Source organism: Helicoverpa zea, chromosome 28 (genome assembly GCF_022581195.2).
Source record: "Helicoverpa zea isolate HzStark_Cry1AcR chromosome 28, ilHelZeax1.1, whole genome shotgun sequence".
Classification (NCBI taxonomy): domain Eukaryota; kingdom Metazoa; phylum Arthropoda; class Insecta; order Lepidoptera; family Noctuidae; genus Helicoverpa; species Helicoverpa zea.
Window position 1 is genome coordinate 3,187,634 of NC_061479.1, and position 25,803 is coordinate 3,213,436.

Sequence of the window (25,803 nt, forward strand, 5' to 3'; positions counted from 1 at the left end):
TAAGAGGATCGGGAGAATTCTTAGAGTTCCGCGAACCTTTATAAGAATTCCGTTCCCAATAGTTTTCGAGTAATACTTTAATAGGGTGACCAAGTTTTTTGATGATTGTTAGACAATATTTTTTCGCATATTTTACGGACTTGATTGATTGAAAATGTGGTCGGTATTTTCATGAAATGCACCAGAAAAATATTAGTAGGAAATAAAAATAGAATCGTTGAAGAAAAAAATTGCTCAACGCAACAGATTTGTTTCTATTCATAAAAATGACCTTTAAAATAAAGTAATAAATGTTTCCCTTTCAACGTCTTAAAATATTTTCAAAAGCCAATTTACGATTTTGAAAAAGGAAAAAAAACTGTTTTCGTTGAATTCCTAAAGCTGTTGGAAAGATTTATTTATAACATAAAAGTTGAAAGAAAAATAATATTACCCATTGTACTGACGTTTTGATACAGAAATGGTCGGGTTTTGAAAAGTGAAATATTAACTTTTTCAAAGAATTTAAGCCGTCTAAAAAAACCTAAACAGAATTTTGTAAATACATATTTTTTATAATTTTTAAGTTGTCACAGCCTTTTTACCGTCCCACAGCTGGGCACAGGCCTCCTCTCACATGAAGAAGGATTGAGCATTAATTTATTTTTAAATTACCTAACTTTATTTTTATAGTATTTTTCCTTCAACTTTTACAGTCAACATAACCTCAAACGCCAATTTTCCTCAACAACACACTTAAAACAAAAACAACAACAATAAAAAACAAACAACATAATATTATCCACAAAATTTCAAGCATTACAGTCATACTACACTAAAAGCCAGATATAATTGGGGCTGTATTATGGTAATTTCACTTGTGTTCCATAAAATGCCAACGTATGGTCACATTAGGAACACCGGTCATCCCCTTTCGACCTAAATACGGAGTCGATGTGGAAACTATAATATAGGTATGGCAAATAAGTCAAATGTTACAAGTAAAATGCTCATGTTATACCTACAGCTTATCGTGTCCACCGAAACGTAGTCATTGGTGTCCAAGATATACTTAGAAAGTACATACAAACTTGCATTGATCTAGCCAGACTTCGAACCCACGCACTCATTCTTGAGAGGTTGGTTCTTTACCCACTAGGCCACCACGACGTCGATGAGGACACTATTATTATACGTATGGTATATAAGTAAAATGTTACATTTATAACTAGTAAAATGCCCTGGTTTTGCTTGGGTTTACATAACATGCCTTAACTTTCCTCATTCAATATTGCTGAAAACTGCATGAAAATTTTCAGGTTTGCGTTAGTAGAGTAGTGAATAATTGGCTTCCCTCGGCGGTAACACCCGCGTCCCGTGCAAACTGTTCTGCGCACCAGGATAAAAACTAACCCATTGCCTTCCTCATTATATGAGCTATCTAATACTGAAAAAAAAAAATCAAATAACTCTATTGGTTCCTGAGATAAGCGCGTTCAAACAAAAACAGATCTTCAACTACATATATAAAGTATGAAATTCGTAAACAGAAAACCAAGTTTTATAAAACCTACTGATTGCGTACCTAAACCCAAGTGAAAATCATACCTTTTTGCCTATAAAAGAATGACCAAGCATAAAAATATGTACCTAATACAAAAAACCGGCCAAGTGCGAGTCGGACTCGCGCACGAAGGGTTCCGTACCAGAGCAAAAAAATAACGTTTGTTGTATGGGAGCCCCCTGAAATATTTATTTTATTCTAGGTATTTGTTGTTATAGCGGCAACAATAATACATCTTCTGTGTAAATTTCAGCTCTCTTACTATCACGGTTCATGAGATACAGCCTGGTGACAGACGGACAGACGGACTAACGGACGGACGGACGGACGGAGGAGCGAAAACAATAGCGTCCTGTTTTACCCTTTGGGTATGGAACCCTAAAAACGGGCGAAATTTTGCAACTCAACTTTTTGGACACAAAAGGCGTGTTTTGTTAGTGATTTACGCCATTTTGGAAAAAAATGGATAGACGTACAATAGGATAAAAGGATATCATGCTTTTCAGGGAAAATGTGAGTTAGTTAACTAGTGAAAAAGAAAATGATATGATGGTGTATTGATATTTCATGGGTTTGGTGTTGTTTACTGTTATTTTTTTAATTGATGTTGTATTGTATGTAAAAATAATGGCAAGCTGTAGGTAAATGTAAAGTTACGAGAACTAAAAAACTTTTTTGGTATTTTTTAAGAATTTTAATTTATTGCCCTTTACGGCTTAATTGCTTAACCAATTTAGTAGTTTTTTTATATGAAGAACTGTTAAAAACACCTATCTAAGTATAGATAGTTAAGGACTTTTTCGACAGTTGTGTAAAGTCGTTTGGAAGCAGGTTATATTGATGTTTCCTGGCTGACATTTCAATATCTTTGGCAGATAAGCCATGTATTAACTGAGAAACAATTATTTATAAACACTGTTTCAGAAACAATATCTACGTGTTTCTGAAACAAATAATTTTGTTTCAGAAACACGTAGATATGTTTCTGAAACAAATAATTTTGTTTCAGAAACATATAATTTTGTTTCTGTGGACGATGTGGTCGGCAGAGTTTCCGAAACATTGTTGCTGTAAACATCTACGTGATGTTTCAGAAACTGTGTATCTGAAATATTGTTTCCCAGTGAATACATGGCTTTATTATGGATAGAAGCCAGAAATTCTGACAGGTCTTACGTGTTGAGGAGGTCAGATATAACTCCATTTACAACAACAGTAGGTACTTAGCTGCATCCGGATACTCTCGAAACCGATTCCAAGATAGATATTATGTAATTGGACTAGGTAGATGATGACCGGACTTTTTCATCCTAGAATAATAAGGCTTTGTCTTGTCTTGTGAAAAGTACATGCATAGTTTCTTGAGGAAAACTGGTGGGTTAATTTAAACAATGTACCATATCCAAATGACCTATTTAAAACAAACATCTTTGTTTTCGTAATATTGTACTCGCTAATAGAGCCTGAACACGCGATGTTTGAAGAACAATACATTAATACGGTATGCCATGCATTCTTTCGATATTTTCATGAATTATTTTATGGTGTTTATGAGCTATTTCACGGTATTTTCAGAGCTGAAAAATGTGGTGCTGATTGATTTAGGAGGTATTATTTTTCCCCACTACACTAAGGCCAAGGCCTGTCGGGGCTGCGGGATTGTTCGGACAAGTTATCGCGGCCCTGGTATATAATGGGTATAAGAAGGAAAATTTTGGGTTTTAGTCAGTAAGAGTCTGACACTCCCTCACGCTGCATACACAGCGGGGGGGGGGGAGGAGTCATCTGATGATTTCCCACCAAAAAAAGATGTTACGTATTTTTTTTAGGTTTTTTCGTTAAGAACATCAAAATATTTTACTGATTAAATGCCGAAAAAATATATAATTGAATTGCTTTTACATTGCTTTCAAAATATGGATTTCCGCGATTGTGTCACAGTCTAAAAACGTCCACTGCTGGACTGCTGCCTCCTCCTAGCTGGGGAGATTTGGCCATACCTACCGCGCTGGGCATGCGTATTAGTGAGCGCAGTGTGGGTTAGTTCTAGCTTCGGAGATGCTGCTGCCCATCTCCGAGTAAGGCATTTAATGTCCCACTTGGTACTCTGTGGTCTTTTACTGCCACCAATCGGTCGCCAGAACCTCGTCTTCAAAACAGGAAGTTCTCACTTTGACATATAAATACATATCTACAATTGTGCGATACATAAAAAAAACAATCCTAGTAAAACAATAAAAAAAAAACTATCTAAAGCTCGTAAAAAAAATCATCCCCATCGCTGTCAACTGGGAGCGTACCCAAGAGGCTGGCAGCATTACCTCGTCAGATGGCCATGCTGATCCTTTGTCCGAGGTAATAGCCAGCCTTTTGATCACGAGAAGCGTCAACCACCCGCCTAGATAAATTCTAAAGGAGATTGGGCAAGAATGTATGAAGTTTGGTCCAAATGTCCACCACGAACGAGACCTATATAATTAAATAGTCCACTTAATGTAGAGTAACTTTTACTAAGAAAGTAAAAAGAAAAACAATACCAAAAAAAAGTTATAGGCAAAAATGTATTCTTAATTTTCGGTAGTTTTTGTATGTTATCATTATTATTTTTTATTTTATTCCACTTCCATTTCCGCACTTTATCTAATACTAAGATGAGTAAGACACATTTGCATATAAACAGTCCATATTTTTTTGCCCGATGCGATGGATGCACGAATCACTAACCAATTGAGGCGCCAGAAGTGCTTGAATATACTCAGTGGTTCCTGGATCTAAGAAAGTTCGATGTAACTGGTGGTGTCTTCTCTCTAATAATGAACAATTCTATTTTGTCAGAAGCTACAGAAAGTACGAAAATCTAACACACGAAAAGTAATTGAAAAAATGAAATTGAAAAAATCTATAAAATGTTTTATTTGATTTTGCTATAACTTTTTTCTGGCATTATATATTTTTTTACTTTCATAACAAAAAATGTTCTATATTTAACGGGCTATCTAGCCATATAGGTCTCGTTCGTGGTGGACATTTGGACCGGAATCGCCCATTGTCCTTTGTGCGTGACTATCTCACTGCAGCCTGGAACCGATTTTGACGCACTTTTCAGCACAGTATTTTTACGTACATTATTGAAGTTGGTTTTTTCAGATGCAGGTGGGGTTGTCAAGGGTCGAATCATCGGCACGAATCTTGAGCGCTGACCTTCACCTGCGCAGAAGTGATTTATTAGCAAAGAACCAATCCCGAGTGACGGCTATGACGCGATGCACTGCAGGCCAATCACCGCGCCTTACTTCATACCACAAAAGGGACCCAATATATTACTTCTGTGCAGGTGAAGGTCAGCGCTCAAGATCCGTGCCGATGATTATAATACGATGTTGGTTTGCCCTCTACACCCCAGTCACGTATTATTTGATTGTATTATAGTTCGGCCATTCAGAGAATGCGTTCCTGACACGTCGCGATTGAACTGACGACGTAACTACATTCATTGATTATTGATATAATAATGTTGTTTTAATGCTCCTCAATTGTTAAAACGGTAAACAACCAGCAAAAATATTTTTATCGTAACTGCAACGCCATTGCAAAGTTACGTCGTCAGTTCAATCGCGACGTGTCAGGAACGCATTCTCTGAATGGCCGAACTATAGCAAATCGTAAGGCCTGTAATTTTCTTACAGTACTATTAGAGGGAATTAGGATAATTGCGTTCAATATTGCTTCAGTAATTGGAGATGTAGACTTGTTTTAGTATGGCATTAGATGTAATTGTAAAAGCTAATGTTTTTCTGAGTACTTAGCTGGGCCAAGTTCAAGATTAAATTTTGTTGGTAGTTTTGTAAAAGCTAATGTTTTTTTTTAGGTTGGACAAAGTTCAAGAATAGGTTTTATTCGTAGTGTTTTGTTATATAAAGCTTTATTGTAAAAAATTTCATTGTAAAAAATCTGTGATGCATCATGTAATGCTTGATCCGGTTTGAAAATTGTGTTGGGTACTCCATTTATGGAGAAAGCTAAATTTTTTATCCGGGTGCGCAAAGTTGTTTCTCTTTTTTGTAATATACTAGCGACCCGCCCCGGCTTCGCACGGGATAACAGTGTTTCCCGACTATTTAATGTATGTTATTATACATATAAACCTTCCTCTTGAAACACTCTATCTGATAAAAAAAACTGCATGAAAATCCGTTTAGTAGTTTTGAAGATTTAAGCGTACAAAGGGACATAGGGGCAAAAAAAGCGATTTTGTTTTATACTATGAAGTGATGTAGTGAAGTAAGAGATAAAGTCTTTTTAATTAAAGAAAAACTGCAAATCTTTGATATTACGTATTGATTTATAATTATTCAAATCAAAACATATCCCAAGATTTTTGCCATAGACCCAGAGTATGATCATCAACGTTCAATATTTAAACAAAACTCCAGTCAATATTGACTGCTTTAAAAGGTCAGTTCTACCAAATAACTGGAATGAAGACCGTGCTCAAATGTTTCGATAAAGTAAATATTTGTCTCTGAAGACATTTCAAGCAGTAAATATAGCTGAATAGGAGTTTTCTTCGAATCGTTATTAGTTTGTTTGTCACACAAGTTTTTAGAGGTATACTTTGTGAAGGTATTTTTGATGACTCATCATTTTTCTAACCTTTTTAGGGTTCCGTACCCAAAGGTTAAAACGGGACCCTATTGTTTTCGCTCCTCCGTCCGTCCGTGTTTCACCAGGCCGTATCTCATGAACCGTGATAGTTAGAGACTTGAAATTTTCACAGATGATGTATTTCTGTTGGCGTTATAACAACAAATACTGAAAACTAGAACTATATAAATTTTTTGGGGGGTTCCCATACAACAAAAGTGATTTTTTTGCTCTGGTACGGAACCTTTCATGCGCGAGTCCGACTCGCACTTGGCCGGTATTTTCAACTATGTGGGGGTCAACTTCCAGTCTTATTGGATGTAGCTGAGTACCAGTGTGCCACATGGAACGACTGCCTATCTGATCTCCTCAACCTAGTTACTCGGGTATTCCGATATTCTTTAGTAAGACTCAGTAATCAGAAATACTAGCGATTAAATAATCACTGTCACTCTTCACTGATCCCCTCAATATACCGAAATACGAGTATATTAGAATCCTTATTTCAGAGTGGCTGTCACCTTCAAATGCTGATTATCTTCAAAACCATAAGGGTAGCAATTGGTAGCAACTAATGGTAGCTGGTAGCAATTAGGTAGCAACTCTCTATATGTATTCGTGGGAATCGGTGTTGAGTGCGTTTCTGACGGTCATGAAAAGGCTGTTAATGTAAATTCTTATTTTGCTTTGTTTATTTATTTAACAGTTTATGTACACACACAGAATACAGACAAGAAGAAAAATAGAGCAGATAGTACAAAGGCACAGCTTATTTCATTAGAAATCTCTTCCAGCAGGCCCGTTATGGGAGAGTTAGAATAGAAAGAGATGCAGATTTATTTAAAATGCAATGCACAACTCTATTGTTTCTAATTAAAGTACATTACTTATAATACTCTCCATCCTATCTCCATTATAATGATTAGAAAAAATAACATAGCCCACAGAACCTAAGCTACAAAGTCATAAGCCAGTGATAATGTTTTACCGAAACAATTACTATGTTACGAACAATTCCATTAGGCGTATCGATCGCCTCAGATATAGAACATGACAGTCCCCTGTAACGTTACACAGGTATGTAGCAGAAGTTTTACTGTTTGAGTCAGCAGTAAAAGATTCCATTACTGAAAGGAAAAATATGAATGTGCCTGAATAGTAAAATCTCCTGTAACTGAAAAGTTTCATAGAACTTAAAAACTTCAGAACGATTTGGTTTGATTCGAGAATGAAACGCGTGACCGCGTGCGTAGCAGTAACGTTTGTGACTATTATATCAACGAAGTAGAACCAATTTATACTGGAACTTGCATACCCTTTTTATAAGGTTGTCTGTCAAACTTACTAGCTTATTTATTAGGGATCCACAGTTTAATGTGCCTTGCGATACACAGAGAATTTTAGTTATAATGTAGATGGTCACCCAACCAGGAACCGACGGCACCAAGCGTTTCGTAAACTTTATGATCAATATGTAGACCCATCGGTGCGGCTGTGACTTAGCCACAAGCAACTCTTGAAGCTTAAAAAGTTACAATGGTTCTTGCCTCAATTCATAGTTGAAGAAACATTTAATTACTACTAACTATGGATTTCAAATAATCTATTAATGTTGAATACTTACTAATATAATTGATTTGCTTACTTTAGGTAGAATTATGACATCAGCTCTATACAAGGCACGTAAAATCCACAGTTTAGATAATTTGTCGAAATCCTCCCTCAAGCCACCACAGTCTTCAGCAAGTCCATCAGTCTTGAAGCAAGTTGACCTTCTAACTTCACCTGTATATTGCCTTCACGGTGCACAAAACACCATGGATGACAAATTAGGCCGTAGAGGTCAAGGGAGCGTTGGACGAAAACCTAATAGCATTGTGTCATCTTGTATAGTATGTAACCTGGTTACTGGTGAATTTACTCGCTGGGTTACAGAAAAATCTACACTAATGGAGTAAAACTAAAGAGTTTATTTACTCGTACACTTAAACACAAAAATTTTAGACTTAATATTCAACCTAGCATTTTGTAATCTTCTTTAGAACGTAACCTGGTTATTGGTGAATTTTCTCGTTAGGATACAGTAATTTTGGAGAAAATTCTAAACTGATATTACTGTGCGGGACGGACGTAGCTCAGAAGCAGGTACTATGGGGTGGCTTCGAGACGTTGACGCCCCGTCGGTCGCTGGTTCTTGGACGTCTGGGCGAGTGGACTGTATTTACGATGTGGCGAGAAACAGGAATTTCAGAAACAAGAATACGTTTAGACGGGTTTTAGACTCTCTGCTACTATAGGTTCAGGGATGCCGGTGAAATAATAAGTCTTCATATATTTTTCAGGAGTCTTGAAGGGACGAGCTTCGACGCACTTACCATACTACAATTACTATTTACTTTTCACTATTTACTTGTTACACTATCAAAAATCTATACCGATGACTACGACTTGTACGGCGGCGCTTGCGCACCGAATGAGCTCGAAACTTTACCGTGACGAGCACCTCGATTTCTCGTCCCTCCGACCAACCTCAGTTTTATTGACCTTTCAATTTAACAGCAGTATTACAAACAATTGGTACATGATATCATTACAGGACACCTAGCGTCAGACGCCCCATGAAGTGCGCTACTGAACTATACTATACACACCCTGCATACCTTCAGGGCTGAAATACTATAACCGAATAACTATAAAAAACTATGTGAAATCGGCCCTTATGTGAAGATTATCTCGAGATAAAAAACAAACTATGGGGGGTATCTCGATACGAAAGGCAGTGTGTGTTAGGGCATTTCATGGGCTATCTGGCGATAGTAATCCTAACAATGTGACCTAAGCCCTAGTATTGTCAATTTGCATGTGAAATGAAAGTCAAAACACAGACATTATTTATTGCTCTATAACTTAAACTATTAACAATATTTCTATAAATTAAGTTATTTTCTATACAATGAGACCTAGGCTTTCAGTTAAACACTATTTCACTAATGAAAGTCTAGGATTTTTACTATCGAGAAATGTTTACATAGGTAAATCAGGCCTTAAACGGCAGAACTATTAGGTTTATTATACAAAGTTATGTAGGTTAAGGTTACCGCTACAAAACTATTACAATTTGGTATCAAAAAACGCTATAATTTACAAATTAAATCACTATCAAAATCTGAACACAATTCTATAATTATTTAGAAGGAGGGTGCACGTAAAAAACATACCTTGGCGCGGCTCACGGCACTTTTGCTCATTACCCTCATGACAAAATTGTTAGAGTATAAATAGTAACGCGCATACACGAACACTCAGGCATTATGATTTTGCACTCGCGGCGCACGGATGCGTCTGTCGCGAACATCTCTCCCGCCGTGCGGCAGAGCGTAGGCACTATCACTTTCACTTTCACTATCACTATTTAGTCTATTAAACGATGAATGATGACACGATGACTCGAAGCGTTGACCCGTAGCGATGACCCGCAGCGATGACTCGTGGCTCTGGCTCGCAGCGATGCCGCATCTCCGGTGAGCGACGGCGCAGTGATAGCGCCAGGGCGCCGCGGCCCCGGTGATGCCGCACTGCCCGGTTACTTAGGCAGCGGCACGAGTTTCTTCGTCGGACGCTTTAGTATGCCACCTGCGGTGCGCACGTCAGCGGTCCGAACTTCACCATCAGCGCCCGGGTAGACGGCCACGACCCGGCCTCGCGGCCAGGTGTTGCGAGGCAGGTTGCCGTCGGCGATGAGGACGGGGTCGCCCAGCTGCAGCGCGGGGCCGCGGGCGTGCGGCTCCCGCCGGTATTGGAGCTCGGGCAGGTACTCGCGCACCCAGCGGCGCCAGAACATGTCGGCGAGTATCTGGGCGCGCCGTCAGTGCTTCTTGCTGTCGATGTCTCGCTCGTCGAACGTGCCGGGGCTCGGCAGGCGTGCCGAGCCGCCCAGCAGGAAATGGTTCGGTGTGATGGACTCGTCGTCGTCGCCGCTCACAGATACGTGGGTGAGCGGCCGGCTGTTGACGACGTACTCGACCTCGCAGAGCAGCGTCGCGAGGACCTCCTCGCGTGGGTGGCGCTCGTGCAGCGTGGCGCCTAGCGCGGTCTTAACGCACCGCACTAAGCGCTCCCAGGCGCCTCCCATGAAAGGCGCGGAAGGCGTGATGAAGCGCCAGGCGATGCCGCGTCGGCTGGCCTCCTCCTGGCAGGCCTCACGCAGCTCACGGTCAGCACCGTGCATGTTGGTGCCGTTGTCGGAGTAGATTTCGGTGGGACAGCCGCGTCGCGCTGCGAACCTGCGCAGCGCCAACACAGCTGAGTCCGCGCTGAGGCTGTGCGCGATCTCGAGGTGAACTGCCCTCGTTGTGAGACACGTGAACAGCGCCACGTATCGCTTGTGATGCTGACGACCGACGGTGACTGACAGCGGGCCGAAATAATCAAGCCCGGTGTATGTGAACGGCCTGCGGTGATGAGCTAGGCGTGTCTTCGGGTGGTCGCCGGTTGCCGGCGTCGGCGCGCGCGCGCGACGTAAGCGGCAGTGCAGGCAGCGCGCGATGACTTGCTTGACTGTCGGTCGGGCGCAGGCGCACAATCCAGTAGTGCTGTCTGACCTCATTCACGACGAGCTCGGTGCCGCTGTGTTGTAGACTACGGTGTGTCCAATCTATATATAGCTGTGTAATGCGGTGATCGCCGTCTAACACAGGTGGACTCTTCACGCTTTTAGCGACTTTGTCTACAGCAGCTATGCGGCTTCGCAGTACTATAACTCCGTCGTTTAGTTCTATGCGCAGCGGGTACAGCCGGCTACTACTTGCGACTGTTTTGTTGCTCTCGAGACTGGCTATTTCTTGTTTAAAGGCTTCTTGTTGCACCACACGAACTAACAGCTTCTCTGCTCTTTGAATATACGTCGCGTCCAATACAATAAACTTGCGTGTGTATATTTGGGCGCGCGCAGCTTCGGCGGGCGCGCGGGGCGCTCGCACCGCTCTCGACCAATCAGGATCGTTTTCTTTGTTTTTCCTTGTTCGCTTGTAGAACGTTTTTTCTGTATGTTGTTTTCTACATAACGATATAAACTGTAGTACTCTGGCTGTGGCGCGCAGCAATCGCTCCCACCTTGAAAATCGAGCGGGGTTGGGAACGACGTCTATGAGGTTTGCTGCGCCCGCTTGTATGAGCGTGACTGTTTTTTCTTCGCCTGTCGGTTGACTGTCAGCTGGTGACTCGGTCGGCCATGTCGATGGGTCGTCGTAGAGGAACTTAGGGCCGCAGTACCACTCGTGGTCGGTGTGAAAGTGCGTCGGGACGTCGCGGGTGGCGGCGTCGGCTATTTTGCTTTTTGTAGGCACCCAGCGCCACTCTTCGACTCTGCTATTTTCCTCTATGGCGGCCAATCGATGTGCGACGAATGGCTTGTACGATCTGGCTCCTTTCCTTATCCATGTCAGAACGGTTCTGCTGTCACTCCAGTAGGTCACGGAGGCGGGCTTGACGTTGTGTTCATATATCACTGCGGCTGCGACGCGCGTACCCATCACCGCGGCTTGCAGCTCGAGGCGCGGTATTGACAGCAGCTTCAGCGGCGCCACCTTTGCCTTCGCCATGACGAGGCTGACGTGCACGTTGTTGTCACGGGTCGTTGACCCGCTCATCGCCCCACCTGTAGCGTACGCCGCGCACCCGCTGTAGCGTACGCCTTCTCACTGGCGTCGGTGAACACGTGTACTTGTATTTCTGTAGCCTCGCTGTACCCAGGATAACAGCGCGGTATGTTTACGTTCTTCAGCTGTTCGAGATGACTTATCCACGCCCTCCACTGGCTTGATAGTTCTTCATCGAGAGGTTGATCCCAGTCGACTCCCCGCCTCCAGGCTTCTTGTAGTATTTGTTTCGCCCTGATTGTTATAGGTGAGGCGAGGCCCAGCGGGTCGTACAGCGACATAACTATCTTGAGCGCCTCTCTCTTGGTGGGCGTTTCCTTGTCGAGCAGGCCAGTAGGTAGGCGCGCGAGTTTTAAGTTGAAGCTCAGCTCGTCTGTGTGTGGCTTCCATATCACGCCGAGTACTTTCTCTGTGTTTTCTATATTTCCAAGATTAACAATCTGTGTTGTTTCTTGGCCCGGTACCAATTCACGCAGCACTTCTTCGCTGTTGGATACCCATTTCGTTAGGTCGAAGCGCGCTTTACTATGTATTTCTTGTACTATCTTGATTGTGCGCGTCGCCTCTTCTGTACTTCTGAAGCTATCCAGGTAATCGTCCATGTAATGATTCTTGACTATTGCTTCTACTGCTTCTGGATGTTCGTTCGCATGGCGTTTAGCATTCCAGTTCTTAGCGAATATTGCTGTACACGGTGAACTTGCTGCGCCGAATATTATTGACGTCATTCGGTACTCTTCCGGCGCCCCCTCCCGCCGCTCTCCTCGCCACAGATATCGGAGAGCGTCTCTGTCTTCTGGCTTTACTTTCACCTGCATAAACATTTCAGTGATATCTCCGGAGACGGCGACGCGGTGACGTCGGAATCGCATCATCACGCCGGGCAGTGACTGCAGCAAGTCCGGACCCGTGAGCAGGTAGTCGTTCAGTGACATCCCTCTTGTCTTCGCTGCTGCGTCGTGAACTATACGAAGCTTCTCCGGTTTCATAGGGTTGAAGACGTCGAAGTGCGGCAGGTACCACGTTCTTCCCGGTGTACGTTCAAGGGGCGCTTTCTCTGCGTAGCCCTTTTCTATTAGTGAATCCATCTGCGCCATATATCTAGTCTTCAGAGCAGGATTCTTGTCGAGTTTTTTCTCTATTGATACGAGTCTATTCATCGCAGTCGCGTAGCTGTCCGGCATCTGTATCTCGTCACTCCTCCATAGCAACGCAGTCTGAAAACGTCCATCTTCCAATTGTACTATACTGCGTTGTAATATATCTTCCGCTCTCTTCTCCGGGTCAGAAGCTGGTCGGCACGGGTTGATGATGAGTGACTCGAGTGCGAAGTATTCACGAAGCTGCTTGTCTATGCTTTCCTCGGCGCTGTTCAGCTGATTGACGTAGTGCACCTGCTGTCCCAGAATCCTAGTGCGGGCACCGTGCAGCACCCAGCCCAAGGGAGTTAACGATGCTATCGGCTGATGCTGGGGCCCTCTTCTGATGTCTGTTGCTAGGAGCAGATGCCAGTTGTCTTGCCCGATGATAATCTTCGGCGTCCCTGCGTTGTACGTCAGCTGATCTGCCAGGTCAAACAGGTGTTTGCAGTCAGCGATGTCATCCTTGCTGATTGACTGCGGCGACAGGTGCAGGCGTGGTATGGTGCGCGCCCTGAAGGGTATCTTCTTCCTATGGCAGGTCGATAGCGTGAGGTCAACTCTCTTCGACGTGGGCGTGTCGATAGTCACGTCGCTGATGGCGCCTATCTTCATCGGCTCGACTGGTCCCTCTGCACCGATCATGTCTGCTAGCTCTTCGTCAATCAGTGACACGGTTGAGCCGTCATCCAGCAGTGCGTAGGTGCGCACTTCTCCCGCCGGTCCGGACAGTTGCACCGGAACGATTTTCAGGAACGCTTGATTTGTGTGGTTGCGTGAACTTGCGACTATTTCTTGCGCTTCTTGTGCGACTTCAGTAGTGCTCGCCTTCTTCTCGTAGTGAAGCAGATGATGGTGTGATGCTGTGCAGCCCTCGATTCCACATCTCTTCTTCTGACATCTGTGTCCGTGCTGACGATGGCGCAGGCAGCGGAAGCACAGGTTGTGCTGCTTGGCAAGTTCCCACTTCTTGTCCGCAGAAGCCTTCACGAACTTGTGGCAGTCTAGCGATCGGTGTCCATCCATCTCGCAGATGCGGCACTTCGATGCGGGCTTCTTGTCTATAGTGGTGTGTGTTCTCTGCGTCACGCGTCTAAGTCCAGTAGCTTCACTGATGTTTTCAGGCGGTGCAAACGCGCTGCAGTAGCGAGCTTGTTCGGTGATGAAGTCGCTGAAGAGACCCAAGTCCGGCGTTGACTGGTACTTCTCAGTATATGTCTTGTACCACTGTACACGTAGCGAGTTCGGCAGCTTCTCTGTGAGGATGCGCATAAGCTCGGCGTTCATGAGGTAGTGTTCCTTTTTCAGCGCTCGCAGTGTGACGATGCCACTTCGTACACGGCTGGCGAAAGTGCAGATGTCCTTCGGTGCTTCTCCGCAGCGTGGCAGCCCGCGCAGTCTGTCTGTCTCCGCTTGCGCTATTGAGTCGGGGCGGCCAAACTGAAGCTCCAACTCCTTCATGATGTCATCCGGCCTGGCGTTGCCGATGAGCTCGGAACTAACTGTATCAAGCGCTCTTCCTCGCAGGCTTCTTCTCAGCCTCGCCGTATTTTCCACATCGTTGAAATATGGTCGCGTTGTCTCATAGATGGCGCGGAACGATAGCCATTCTGTATGCAATCCACTAAAGTTCGGCAGCGTCATGATGACTTTCGATGCAGCAGGGTTGTGGTACACCGGTTTCTCTTCGCTTCTATTGCCGGCTAGCGATGCGATGGCGGAGGTGAGCTCCGTGATAAACGGACGGAGCCCTTCACCCCCTGCAGTATCTTCAACTGGTTTCTTCATTGATGAAAGGGCTTCAGTATCGATGGTCTTCGAGGGGGGGGGCTCTGGTTTGTCCAGGGTACCCGGCAGTCTATGTCCTCCCTCGGCGGCGGCGTCTCTTCCAGGAGCAGTACTTATTCCACGCAGGACCGGATTCACTATAACCGCGGAGGGGGGGGGGCTCGGGCAGGTCCAGGGTATCTGGTGGTCTATGTCCTCCCTCAGCGGCGGCGTCCTGCGGGTCTGGTTCCGGAGCTTCCTCCAACCAGGAACGGATGTACTCTTCATTGGAATTTCTATCGTCCATATAATCGTCGTCCGATTCTTCCTCGGCCCTCTGAAGTGCTATTTGCGCTAGCTCCAACTTAATCTTCAATAAGTCTTCACGCGCATTTCTAATTTTTCTATTTGATGCCGTCGATCTGTGCGACGGTGCCTTAAGTTCGGTACGGGCGTCACCCCGGGTAGTCAACGGTACAGCTCGGTTGTATGTCTTGTCGCAAGCCTTCAGTGTTCCTCCTGAACTATATTCTTCAGCACTGGTTCCAGGCGGCCTCAGTGATGACGACGCTTCAGTCTGCATCAACGACGACGGCGCTGGTCGCTCTTCACCCCCTCGCGGGGTAGGGGGGCGCGGTCGGTCTTCACCCCCCCGCGGGGCAGGGGGGCAGGGCGACGCCTCACTTCCCCTCTCAGCTGCGGGGCAGGGTAGGTCTTCACCCCCCCTCCGGGGAGGGGGGGGCTGCTCACTCCCCTCGGTGGTGGTTGGAGAGAACGGCGGCTGGTCGTGCACGATGGGGGGTGTGCGGCGGCCCGGTCTGGCGTCGATGATCCAGGCTTGAGCGGCTCTTCCTTGCGATCTTGTCACAGGCATACTTGCTGTTTACAACTCTTCAGTATCTTCAGCTGAAGTTCCTGGCTCGCTTCCCAGGCGATCCGGGTCGCAAGGACCAAACAGATGTGCGGGACGGACGTAGCTCAGAAGCAGGTACTATGGGGTGGCTTCGAGACGTTGACGCCCCGTCGGTCGCTGGTTCTTGGACGTCTGGGCGAGTGGACTGTATTTACGATGTGGCGAGAAACAGGAATTTCAGAAACAAGAATACGTTTAGACGGGTTTTAGACTCTCTGCTACTATAGGTTCAGGGATGCCGGTGAAATAATAAGTCTTCATATATTTTTCAGGAGTCTTGAAGGGACGAGCTTCGACGCACTTACCATACTACAATTACTATTTACTTTTCACTATTTACTTGTTACACTATCAAAAATCTATACCGATGACTACGACTTGTACGGCGGCGCTTGCGCACCGAATGAGCTCGAAACTTTACCGTGACGAGCACCTCGATTTCTCGTCCCTCCGACCAACCTCAGTTTTATTGACCTTTCAATTTAACAGCAGTATTACAAACAATTGGTACATGATATCATTACAGGACACCTAGCGTCAGACGCCCCATGAAGTGCGCTACTGAACTATACTATACACACCCTGCATACCTTCAGGGCTGAAATACTATAACCGAATAACTATAAAAAACTATGTGAAATCGGCCCTTATGTGAAGATTATCTCGAGATAAAAAACAAACTATGGGGGGTATCTCGATACGAAAGGCAGTGTGTGTTAGGGCATTTCATGGGCTATCTGGCGATAGTAATCCTAACAATGTGACCTAAGCCCTAGTATTGTCAATTTGCATGTGAAATGAAAGTCAAAACACAGACATTATTTATTGCTCTATAACTTAAACTATTAACAATATTTCTATAAATTAAGTTATTTTCTATACAATGAGACCTAGGCTTTCAGTTAAACACTATTTCACTAATGAAAGTCTAGGATTTTTACTATCGAGAAATGTTTACATAGGTAAATCAGGCCTTAAACGGCAGAACTATTAGGTTTATTATACAAAGTTATGTAGGTTAAGGTTACCGCTACAAAACTATTACAATTTGGTATCAAAAAACGCTATAATTTACAAATTAAATCACTATCAAAATCTGAACACAATTCTATAATTATTTAGAAGGAGGGTGCACGTAAAAAACATACCTTGGCGCGGCTCACGGCACTTTTGCTCATTACCCTCATGACAAAATTGTTAGAGTATAAATAGTAACGCGCATACACGAACACTCAGGCATTATGATTTTGCACTCGCGGCGCACGGATGCGTCTGTCGCGAACAATTACAAAGCTGAAGAGTTTGAACGCGATAATTTCTGAAAATACTCAATAGATTTGAAAAATTATTTAAATATTAGATAGCCCACTTATCCAGGAATGCTATAGGTATACTTTAATCTTTTCCCAGACATAGATGAAACCGCTCTTGGACCTACATTATATTTTTGTAAATTGCAAACGTTTTTAACTTACTATGCTTGACCCAATAGAAACTTAGTGTGGCCTATTTCCAAAAATAAAGTTATCCGTTACAGTTATATTTGCCGAAATAAAGGGTCACGGCCAATGGGTCGTCGCGACTCGTATTTAGAAATGGATGATAAAGAATATATGCTATATTGATTTTTTTACAACTTCTTCATTGGTTCTTTTGTTGAAGGTTTTATGCTGTTGTTTTTCTACATAAGTATGTGTACGTAACATTGTTGAATAGCATAGATCTAAATAAATAAAATGAAAGCATGAATTACTCAATACTTATATTGCTTTCAACATGTATTTTTAGGTGGCAACACTTATGCTTAAATAGTTCACATGGACCCTGTGGGGCACAGCAGAGTTAGGAGAGAGGAAGCTCTTATTGGCTATTTTATATAATATTCTTATAGCGTTAGAAAAAAAGAAAGAAAAAAATATTTGTCTTAAATTATTTGTCTTTCGTGCTTGTAGTAAGCTGACTAAGAAAATACGTGACCATTTTTAAGGGGTTATCTTAACCAAGCGAAAAACCAGTAACAACTTAAAACTTATAAATCGTAGATATTATTGTATTGAATATGCTTTTGTTTTTAGTTCAGTACCGTGATAATAATATCAATGTGTTGATAAGATAACAACTTGTTAGTCACAAAAGCTTACTGAATGACGTTTGTAGTTATCTGTCTCTACATATCTATCTATACCTTTCCACTTTTTGTTTGTAACTAAAGGCTCCAAAACTATTGAACTGACTGTGAAAAATTAATTCACTATTGGCAAGCTATACTAAGCTACATTATTGCACTGGTGAGAAATGCTCTGCACACCTGCATAACTAGTGGCTTTTCTCGATAAATTAGCAATCTAACGCTGAAAGATGAAAGATTTTTTAAAGTTGAACCACTGGCTAATGAGATTAGCATACCTGATTGTTGTGTGTTTATGCACACTACCATATCATCATCCTCCGAGCCTTTTCCCAACTATGTTGGGTTCTGCTTCCAGTCTAACCGGATTCAGCTGAGTACCAGTGCTTTACAAGAAGCGACTGCCTATCTGACCTCCTCAACCCAGTTACCCCTATACACACTACCATAGATGTAATCTTTAAAAGCTTGATTGGCTTTCGCGAAAATTTATGTAGGTACTTATGCGTCCGCGCGAGTCCACAGCTAGCATGTGTTCGCGCATGGCTGTTGCAGTTTCGCGGACATTGTAGAAATGTTCGCACGCAATGTGTTACTGTTTGGTACAGCGAGTACACCAGAAGATACAGGTGGAATCACACTACAAAGATAATACATATTAATGATTCTTTTAACTTAATAATATTACCTTTTAAGCCATGATAGTCATACGAGAATATTGCTATTTTATCAGTCTAGATAATACTTCTAGGAACTATTAAAATGCCAGGATATCCGCACATAGCCTAGATTAGATAAAAACTTAGTAATTGCATCATAAGATAAGCGCGGTTTACATAAAAGAGATGTTAAAATTACTTGGAATTTTCATTACTAAGTAGATTAGTTTAATTTGTCCAGGCTGTCATTTGGACATCTTTGGCAGTCGTTACGGGTAGTCAGAAGCCAGAAAGTTTCAGAACCAGTCAGAACTAGAAGCCAATAAGTCTGACATCAGTCTTACCAAGGGGTATCGGGTTGCTCGGGTAACTGGGTTGAGGAGGTCAGATAGGGCAGTCGCTCCATGTGGCACACTGGTACTCATCTGCTTCAGCTTAGACTGGAAGCAGACTCCAATATAGTCGGGAAAAAGTAAAAAGTAACATTCGAATTTATATTATAAGTAAGATTTCCAAAACCAATATTTAGTGCGTGTTAATAATAACTTCTGAAAGTTAATAAAGAAATGTAAGTAGAAAACATTTTTCACGGTTAAATGTTGTAAACAAATCCGATTATATAACGGACATCCGTGAGAAATACGAAATGGCGTAACGAGAAACAGCGTGTTTCCTTTTTGTTTCGTGATTTTTTTAATATCTTTTGTTTAAGTAGGTTTTTATTCTGATCATGCTATTTTCTTATGGGTGCCTTTTACGACTAACGGCCAGTTTCTTCATCAAAAGTTAAAGTTAAAGTAATGTCTAAAGTAAAAGTAACGGTCAAATTCGTTTTTTCAAGGCTAAAGTGACAGCAATACTAATAGAAAAATTGGATTTGACCGTTACTTTTACTTTAGACATTACTTTGACTTTTACTTTGGCTTTAACTTTTGATGAAGAAACTGGCTGTAAAGGTAGAATTCCGTGGGTCGCGGCTTACGCAGCCGCGCGCGGCTTACGACAGTCGTCGGCCGCGCGCGACAATAGTCAACCTATGAAAATGTATGGCGCCGCTGCCGAGGCTCGCGACAGTCGCGCGCGGCCGACGAATTTCGTAAGCCGCGCGCGGCATTGTGTTGAAATTAGTAGATTTTGTTCGTCCGTTCCCTCTAGTCGAAGTGCTAATTGATATCCTTGAAGAAGAAGAGGATGACGTATTGCTGTGGCTGTATTATGAAAATAGATTACCAATCGACCCTATTTTAAAAAAGTAGAAATGATGAAAGATACTACCCAATACTGATTCAAAAGCATTTGTATTGTAATGAAAACAAAAGGAAGTTTTGCCGACTAAATAAAAACAATTCAATTCTGGTTTTACTAAAATTATATAGATTTTACTAAGCGCTAGACCATGTTGAGATGCATACGGCCGCGCGCGGCTTTCGAATTTCGTCGGCCGCGCGCGACTGTCGCGGACCTCGGCAACGGTGCCATACATTTTCATAGGTTGACTATTGTCGCGCGCGGCCGACGACTGTCGTAAGCCGCGCGCGGCTGTCGTAGCCGCTATCCACGGAATTCTACCTTTAGTTAGATATTTTTGATCGGTTAAAGTATTTTTTGAAATAATAAGTTATGAATTATTTGGCTTTGAGGGCTCACGACTAAGGAGTTAAGTAATGTTTTGTCTAGGCTGCTATTCTTATATTTTCATTTTATCACAAGCTTTTCAAAATTCATTCAATGTTAAGCATCCTTCGCTTGTTTTCTAAGTTGATTTCAGACACGAATCTAAAATACTCATTAATTTGTTTTCAGTTGACAATTACCTACATTTGTGTAGGTATATGAGCTTGTTTCAGTAGTTCTTCCGAAATCTTAAATCCATCCAGTGTAAAATTGTACCAGTACCGGTCGTCGGCTGTTGGTTTGTGGATCGATAATATCCCTTAAAAGTAAAAGTTATACTTAATTATTAATTACTTGACCCCACTTCAACACCGTGTTACCATATTTTTTTGAACTTCATTCAAGTCATGACAAATTATCTACTAGGCATTTAAGACCAAAAGAATATGTTAAAAAATCTCCTAAATTATAAAATCACCCTGTATAAAATGGTACCAGCACCGGTAGTCAGCTGTATCAATTATTCATAATAACCGGGTATATGCGTGTTACCCGGCTGGGACTGCCGGCATAATCCTTACTAATAAATAATAATATAATACGATAGTGAAGTCTGTTTGTTTGTTAATAATTCAGGATGGGTTCAAATGTGGGTGAAATTCAGTCTAGAAATAGATTTATACTAGGTAAGAAGGCATTGGTTGTGTGGCCATCTTATCATGACGAGTTCTCCATGTTTCAAAAGGCACGTTTAATTTGTGGAACTACTTCGAACACCCGGATAAAATATGGACAAAAGCCTTTTTCAATAAACAAGATATCTAACAGTAAGATATTTTTTTTTTGAATTGAAAGTTCAAGCAAAAATACAAATGCAGCCTCAAAACATTTTTATTTTAGTTAGATAACTTTTTCTTGTGTCCCGTATACACGCATGTGATAAAGTAATTTATTTCGTGAATGTGAATGCCATTTTTCTACATTCTTTACCAGGTATAACGGATATTAAAAATCATGACCATAAACACATTTTAATATCAAAACATGTCTAAGGCATATGTTCTCTTTCCTCAATCGTGTAAAAAGTAGCCTATGATTTTTATCAGTCTTTAGCTGGACTATCTGGGTACCTCATTGAAATCGGCCCAGTAGTTTTGGCACAGACGGGCAGAACTATTTGCGTAAATTCACAAGAATAAACGTACCCGTATGGGAAAGGAAAGAATAACAACTGAGTTCCAGCAGTTTTACCCGTGTGGAAACAACCATATTTTCTTGCGAAGCAGGTGAAACCGCAGACTTTAGCTAGTGAAAAACAACATACTTGCAGGCAGGATATTTTCACATTGTAAGGCATCTTACTTGAAACGACGAAGGTGTCGAACAAGCTATTAGATTCCTTGTCAAGTATAGATTGCGGTGCTTGAAACTAAATTATAAACTAAACTTAATACTTGGATTACTTCAAACTTAACTTGTTTGATGGAATAAGTAGCTGCTTTTCCTTATGGAATCCTTACTTTGATTATAAACTGGTTTTCCACCAGCTCGTGGGAACTACTCCGCGCACCTGGATAACAGTAGCCTATATAACACCCGTGCTTCGAAGAACACGTAAATGTCGGTCCTGCGCCTGATCTCTCTCCGGTCGTGTCGGATTGCCGTCCCATCGCGCTATGAGAGTGAAGGAATAGAGAGTGTACCTCTGTCTGCGCAAATGCTTGTGTACTATGATAATATGGCTGCGCAGTTGGCTGATCTCCATATAGGAGAACAGCCGCCGTGGCCGATAATCGGCTAGGAGGACATCATCATCATCATATAACACTGAAATAACTGTGAAGTAATTTCAGTATTTTCTAATATTAGCGACTATGAATAACTTTACTATCTACATATACTAATAGGTTCTACAAAAATAAAAACCTAGTTTAATATTATACGCACCTATCTCAGAAACTTCTGATAATTAATGTTGTAAATCAATGTTTGGTAACGATTAATCGAGGGAGAGGACTCGAGGAACTTTACGCGTGCATAGAAGATTCCTGGGGACTCAAGAAAAACAGCTGGCATAAGTTAGTCATCTCCATCCTCCGAGCCTTTTTTCCCAACTATGTTGGGGTCGGCTTCCAGTCTAACCGGATTCAGCTGGCATTAGTTAGTATTGGGCTAAAAGTTAGCAAGTACAAGAAAATTCAAAAGGCAAAATGCAAATAAAATTGTAAATCCCATATGTCAAGCTTTTATTTATAGTAATAAAACCACAGCCAAGTTTGCTAGCTTTAGATTTATTATTTAAATCCTAAGATTGACATACTTTATCCTCCTTTGTTATGTTTTGACGTTAGTTTATGTAACTTAGTATAAATTCTTTTGTATTGCTTAAAATAAGCAGAGCCGGGATTATAAGCTTAGCTTGTAGGTTACAGCAAAAATATTAATACTAATATTTATGTAGTTTAAGTAGTTTTTTTGATAGATTAAGGTGTACATTTTTTTGCCTATTTGCGAGTAGAGATACAATTTTGACATTGGTTTCATATAAGAACATGCAACATTTTAATCTTTGATCGTAAAACAACGTGATAGCTTATAGAAATTCGAAGAGTAGAGAAAATAGAGTTTCTATAATAAATAGACACATAACTAGCTTCCACTCGCTTCCTGAGGGATACTTCTAGCACATGGATTAATTAATGTAGCCTATATGTGAACCTGATTTACATACCTGAAGATATAGGTATTAATTGCTGGCCAGTTTCATTAAATTCCGTACATGAGTTTTGGCGTGTTAAGAGGAACAAACATTCGTAGGTAAGGTACATGCCAACTAATTTATGCATTTATGAATAGGGTATTTATTAACTGTATTGGCATTTAATACCATACGATGCAAGAAATAACAGTCAAACAATATATTCAATCCGACTAAAAAACCATATGGACAAAACCACGAACAAAACCAAGTTGCGTACAAAGCCTTAAAGACCCCATAAAGCAAAGCTTGAACTTCAAAGCCCCATAGAATTCAGATCTAACGCATTAACGACTTTCCCGCATCTAAGTAACATATTGTTATACCTCACAACTTAAACATACAATAACCAACCTTATTCTTTACACAATAGAGTTCAAAATCCCCTGTGAAAGCAAAACACAACCCGTACATACAATTATATACTTTATTCTTTACACGGTAGAGTTCAAAATCCCTTGTGAAAGCGAAAAACTAATTTGTAAGATGGGGTGTAGTTTGACGATTTGTTATTATCAGTACGTTTTCAGAGATAATGAAAAAGACAAAGGTTCGGTTTTAATAGGTAAGGACTGATAAATGGGGTATGAAAATGTTATCAAGGCTTTTGATTTCATACAGTCAAGTAGGCAGTGTTGCTGGGATTGTTCGCGCGAGCTACCGCGGCGCTCGCTGGTACATATTGGGCACCAGAAGTAACATGATGGGTTTTAGTCAGTTAAACTTGTAACTTTCATAATTTCTTAGTGTTATAGCTAAAAAAAAGAAGCGGTTAAGACAAACTTTTTCTTTGGTGGGATGTTATGGTAAACGTTTTTTTCTATTCTATTCTATGTTATCAAATGGCGTGAAAAAGTGCTAATATAATCAGCCTAGTTTCAATAAATGATTTCAATTGTTACAGAAGGAGCTTGTAGCTATCGATAGATTTCTTTAATCTATCCTTTGATTTACGAGTAAATATTGAATTTTGCCATTAGCTCAATATTAATTCTGTTTCATTTCAATCTTTAATCGAAAAACAATGGATATGTAAATAGATTATATAAATTCACACTTACCCCCGCACTCAGAGACATTTAATGATTACTTAAGTCACTCCTTAGTAACAGATTCTCATAGAAATTCTGAACTAAGGAACGGCGTAAAAGTAAAGTTTTGACGACCTCGATGGCGCAATGGTCATCATGCCGGACCGCCGAACCTGAGGTCCCGGGTTCGATTCCCGGTTAGGTCGACATTTGTGTGATGAGCATGCTTGTTGGCCGTGGTCTGGGTGTTATGATATGTATTTATAAATATGTATATACGTAGCTATATGTAGTTTATCAGTTGTGTTAGCACCCATAACACAAGTTAATAAATAACTTACCATGGGGCTAACCGACCGTGTGTGAAAAAAGGTGTCCCGACATTATTAACCATTAAATGTCTCTCAGTGTGTCCAATAGTTACAGGATCGATCGAACTAAGGTTAAGTTAGCAACGCTTAGTGCGGTCGGTCTTTGGATGGGTGACCTACAATGTCATTAAGATAAGCCGTATTATGGAAGGTACGTTAAATTGTGAACTTAGAAAAAAAAGCACAAACGCGTTAATTATGATGATTAAAACGTGTATTTTATCTGAAGAGACTATTTTTTTAGTAAGATATTTAACTTGAAGTAAGTAAATTAGTATTTTCTCATATCTTAGCGTATCTAATAAGTGGCTGTCGGTGAATAAATGAATGACAATGGAGAAGAATAATTGAGATGAAACGAGGACATACTTAGCATACCCCACGTCATGAAGAATATTTTTTGCAATATTTTTTCAGAAAGAGTTCGTTATAATGACTTGTACTTTTAACCGATTTAAAAAAGAGGTTCTTAGTTTGACAAGTGGTTAGGATTGTGTGCGATTAGCTCACGTTTGTCTGAACCGATTTTGATGTGATTTTCAGCATAGTATTTGTAAGAATTAGGAAAAGGTTTGAGTATATTATAAGTCGGTATATTTTTTTTTTGTAAAAAGTAATTTGGCTATCTAAGTTATATTGTACCTATATTGAACGTATGTATAATAAATTGTCTTAAGTCGTGGTGGCCTAGTGGGTAAAAGACCAACCTCTCAAGTATGAGGGCGCGGGTTCGATCCCAGGTCAGGCAAGTACCAATGCAACTTTTCTAAGTTTGTATGTACTTTCTAAGTATATCTTAGACACCATTGGCTGTGTTTCGGATGGCACGTTAAACTGTAGGTCCCAACTGTCATTGAACATCCTTGGCAGTCGTTACGGGTAGTCAGAAGCCAGTAAGTCTGACACCAGTCTAACCAAGGGGTATCGGGTTGCCCGGGTAACTGGGTTGAGGAGATCAGATAGGCAGTCGCTTCTTGTAAAGCACTGGTACTCAGCTGAATCCGGTTAGACTGGAAGCCGACCCCAACGTGATTGGGAAAAGGCTAGGAGGATAATGAATAATAAATTGTCTAAGTATAATATATTTCCTTGTTTATTTGACAAAACGATCTATCTAACAAATATCCTAAATAAATAAACCTACATAAATTCTCCTGCTTTATTGCTTGTATTTTTAGTTTTTCTAGTAAACCTTTTATCCTGTTTATCGAATTACGCTTTCACACAATACCAATTTGTAAAGGCACCTGCGAGTTTTTGTTACGTTTTCTTAGAAAAAGGCCTTGAACTGTAATCCTAGTCTACAGAATAGGTATTATATATAGTTCAAGGCTGTTTAAACGGGTGCAAGAAACTTTTTTCCTCATCAGTAATTGTGGGAAACATTTTCATATGTCATTAAAGAAAAAAAAGTCAGTTTTTTTAACACTTAAGGCTCCGAAACTACGAACTCTCTCTCTACTTATGATTCGAAAAATTTTCTATTGAAAAGCTCTTCCCGAGTAATATAAGATACACTTATCCCGGTAGGGGCAATAGTTCCTGGGGGACGCGGGTAAACGCGAAAATTGCTAGTTTA

General features: G+C 41.5%; 3 protein-coding genes across 4 annotated transcripts in view; 1 reads left to right on the forward strand and 2 right to left on the reverse strand.

Annotated features, from left to right (window-relative positions):
• Positions 1-25,803, forward strand: part of LOC124643716 (synaptotagmin-7) — a 649,264-nt gene that overhangs the window by 45,610 nt on the left and 577,851 nt on the right. The window lies entirely within an intron of this gene.
• LOC124643643 lies at positions 10,053-11,835 on the reverse strand. The gene is made up of 2 exons (XM_047182660.1): positions 10,639-11,835; positions 10,053-10,577 (listed from the first exon to the last, which is right to left on the reverse strand). The coding sequence occupies exons 1-2, from the start codon at positions 11,833-11,835 to the stop codon at positions 10,053-10,055; spliced, it is 1,722 nt and encodes a 573-aa protein (XP_047038616.1).
• On the reverse strand, positions 11,832-14,771 carry LOC124643644. The gene has a single exon (XM_047182661.1). It carries the CDS (start codon positions 14,769-14,771, stop codon positions 11,832-11,834), a length of 2,940 nt encoding a protein of 979 aa, XP_047038617.1.

What these genes read in the sequence shown, in the direction of transcription:
- LOC124643643 (XM_047182660.1), bottom strand. Translation starts at nt 11,835, where the DNA reads ATGAGCGGGTCAACGACCCGTGACAACAACGTGCACGTCAGCCTCGTC. An exon ending in CGCCTAGCTCATCACCGCAG is followed by an intron (nt 10,578 to 10,638) that starts GCCGTTCACATA and finishes GTCGGTCGTCAG; the next exon opens with CATCACAAGCGATACGTGGC.
- LOC124643644 (XM_047182661.1), bottom strand. Translation starts at nt 14,771, where the DNA reads ATGAAGAAACCAGTTGAAGATACTGCAGGGGGTGAAGGGCTCCGTCCG.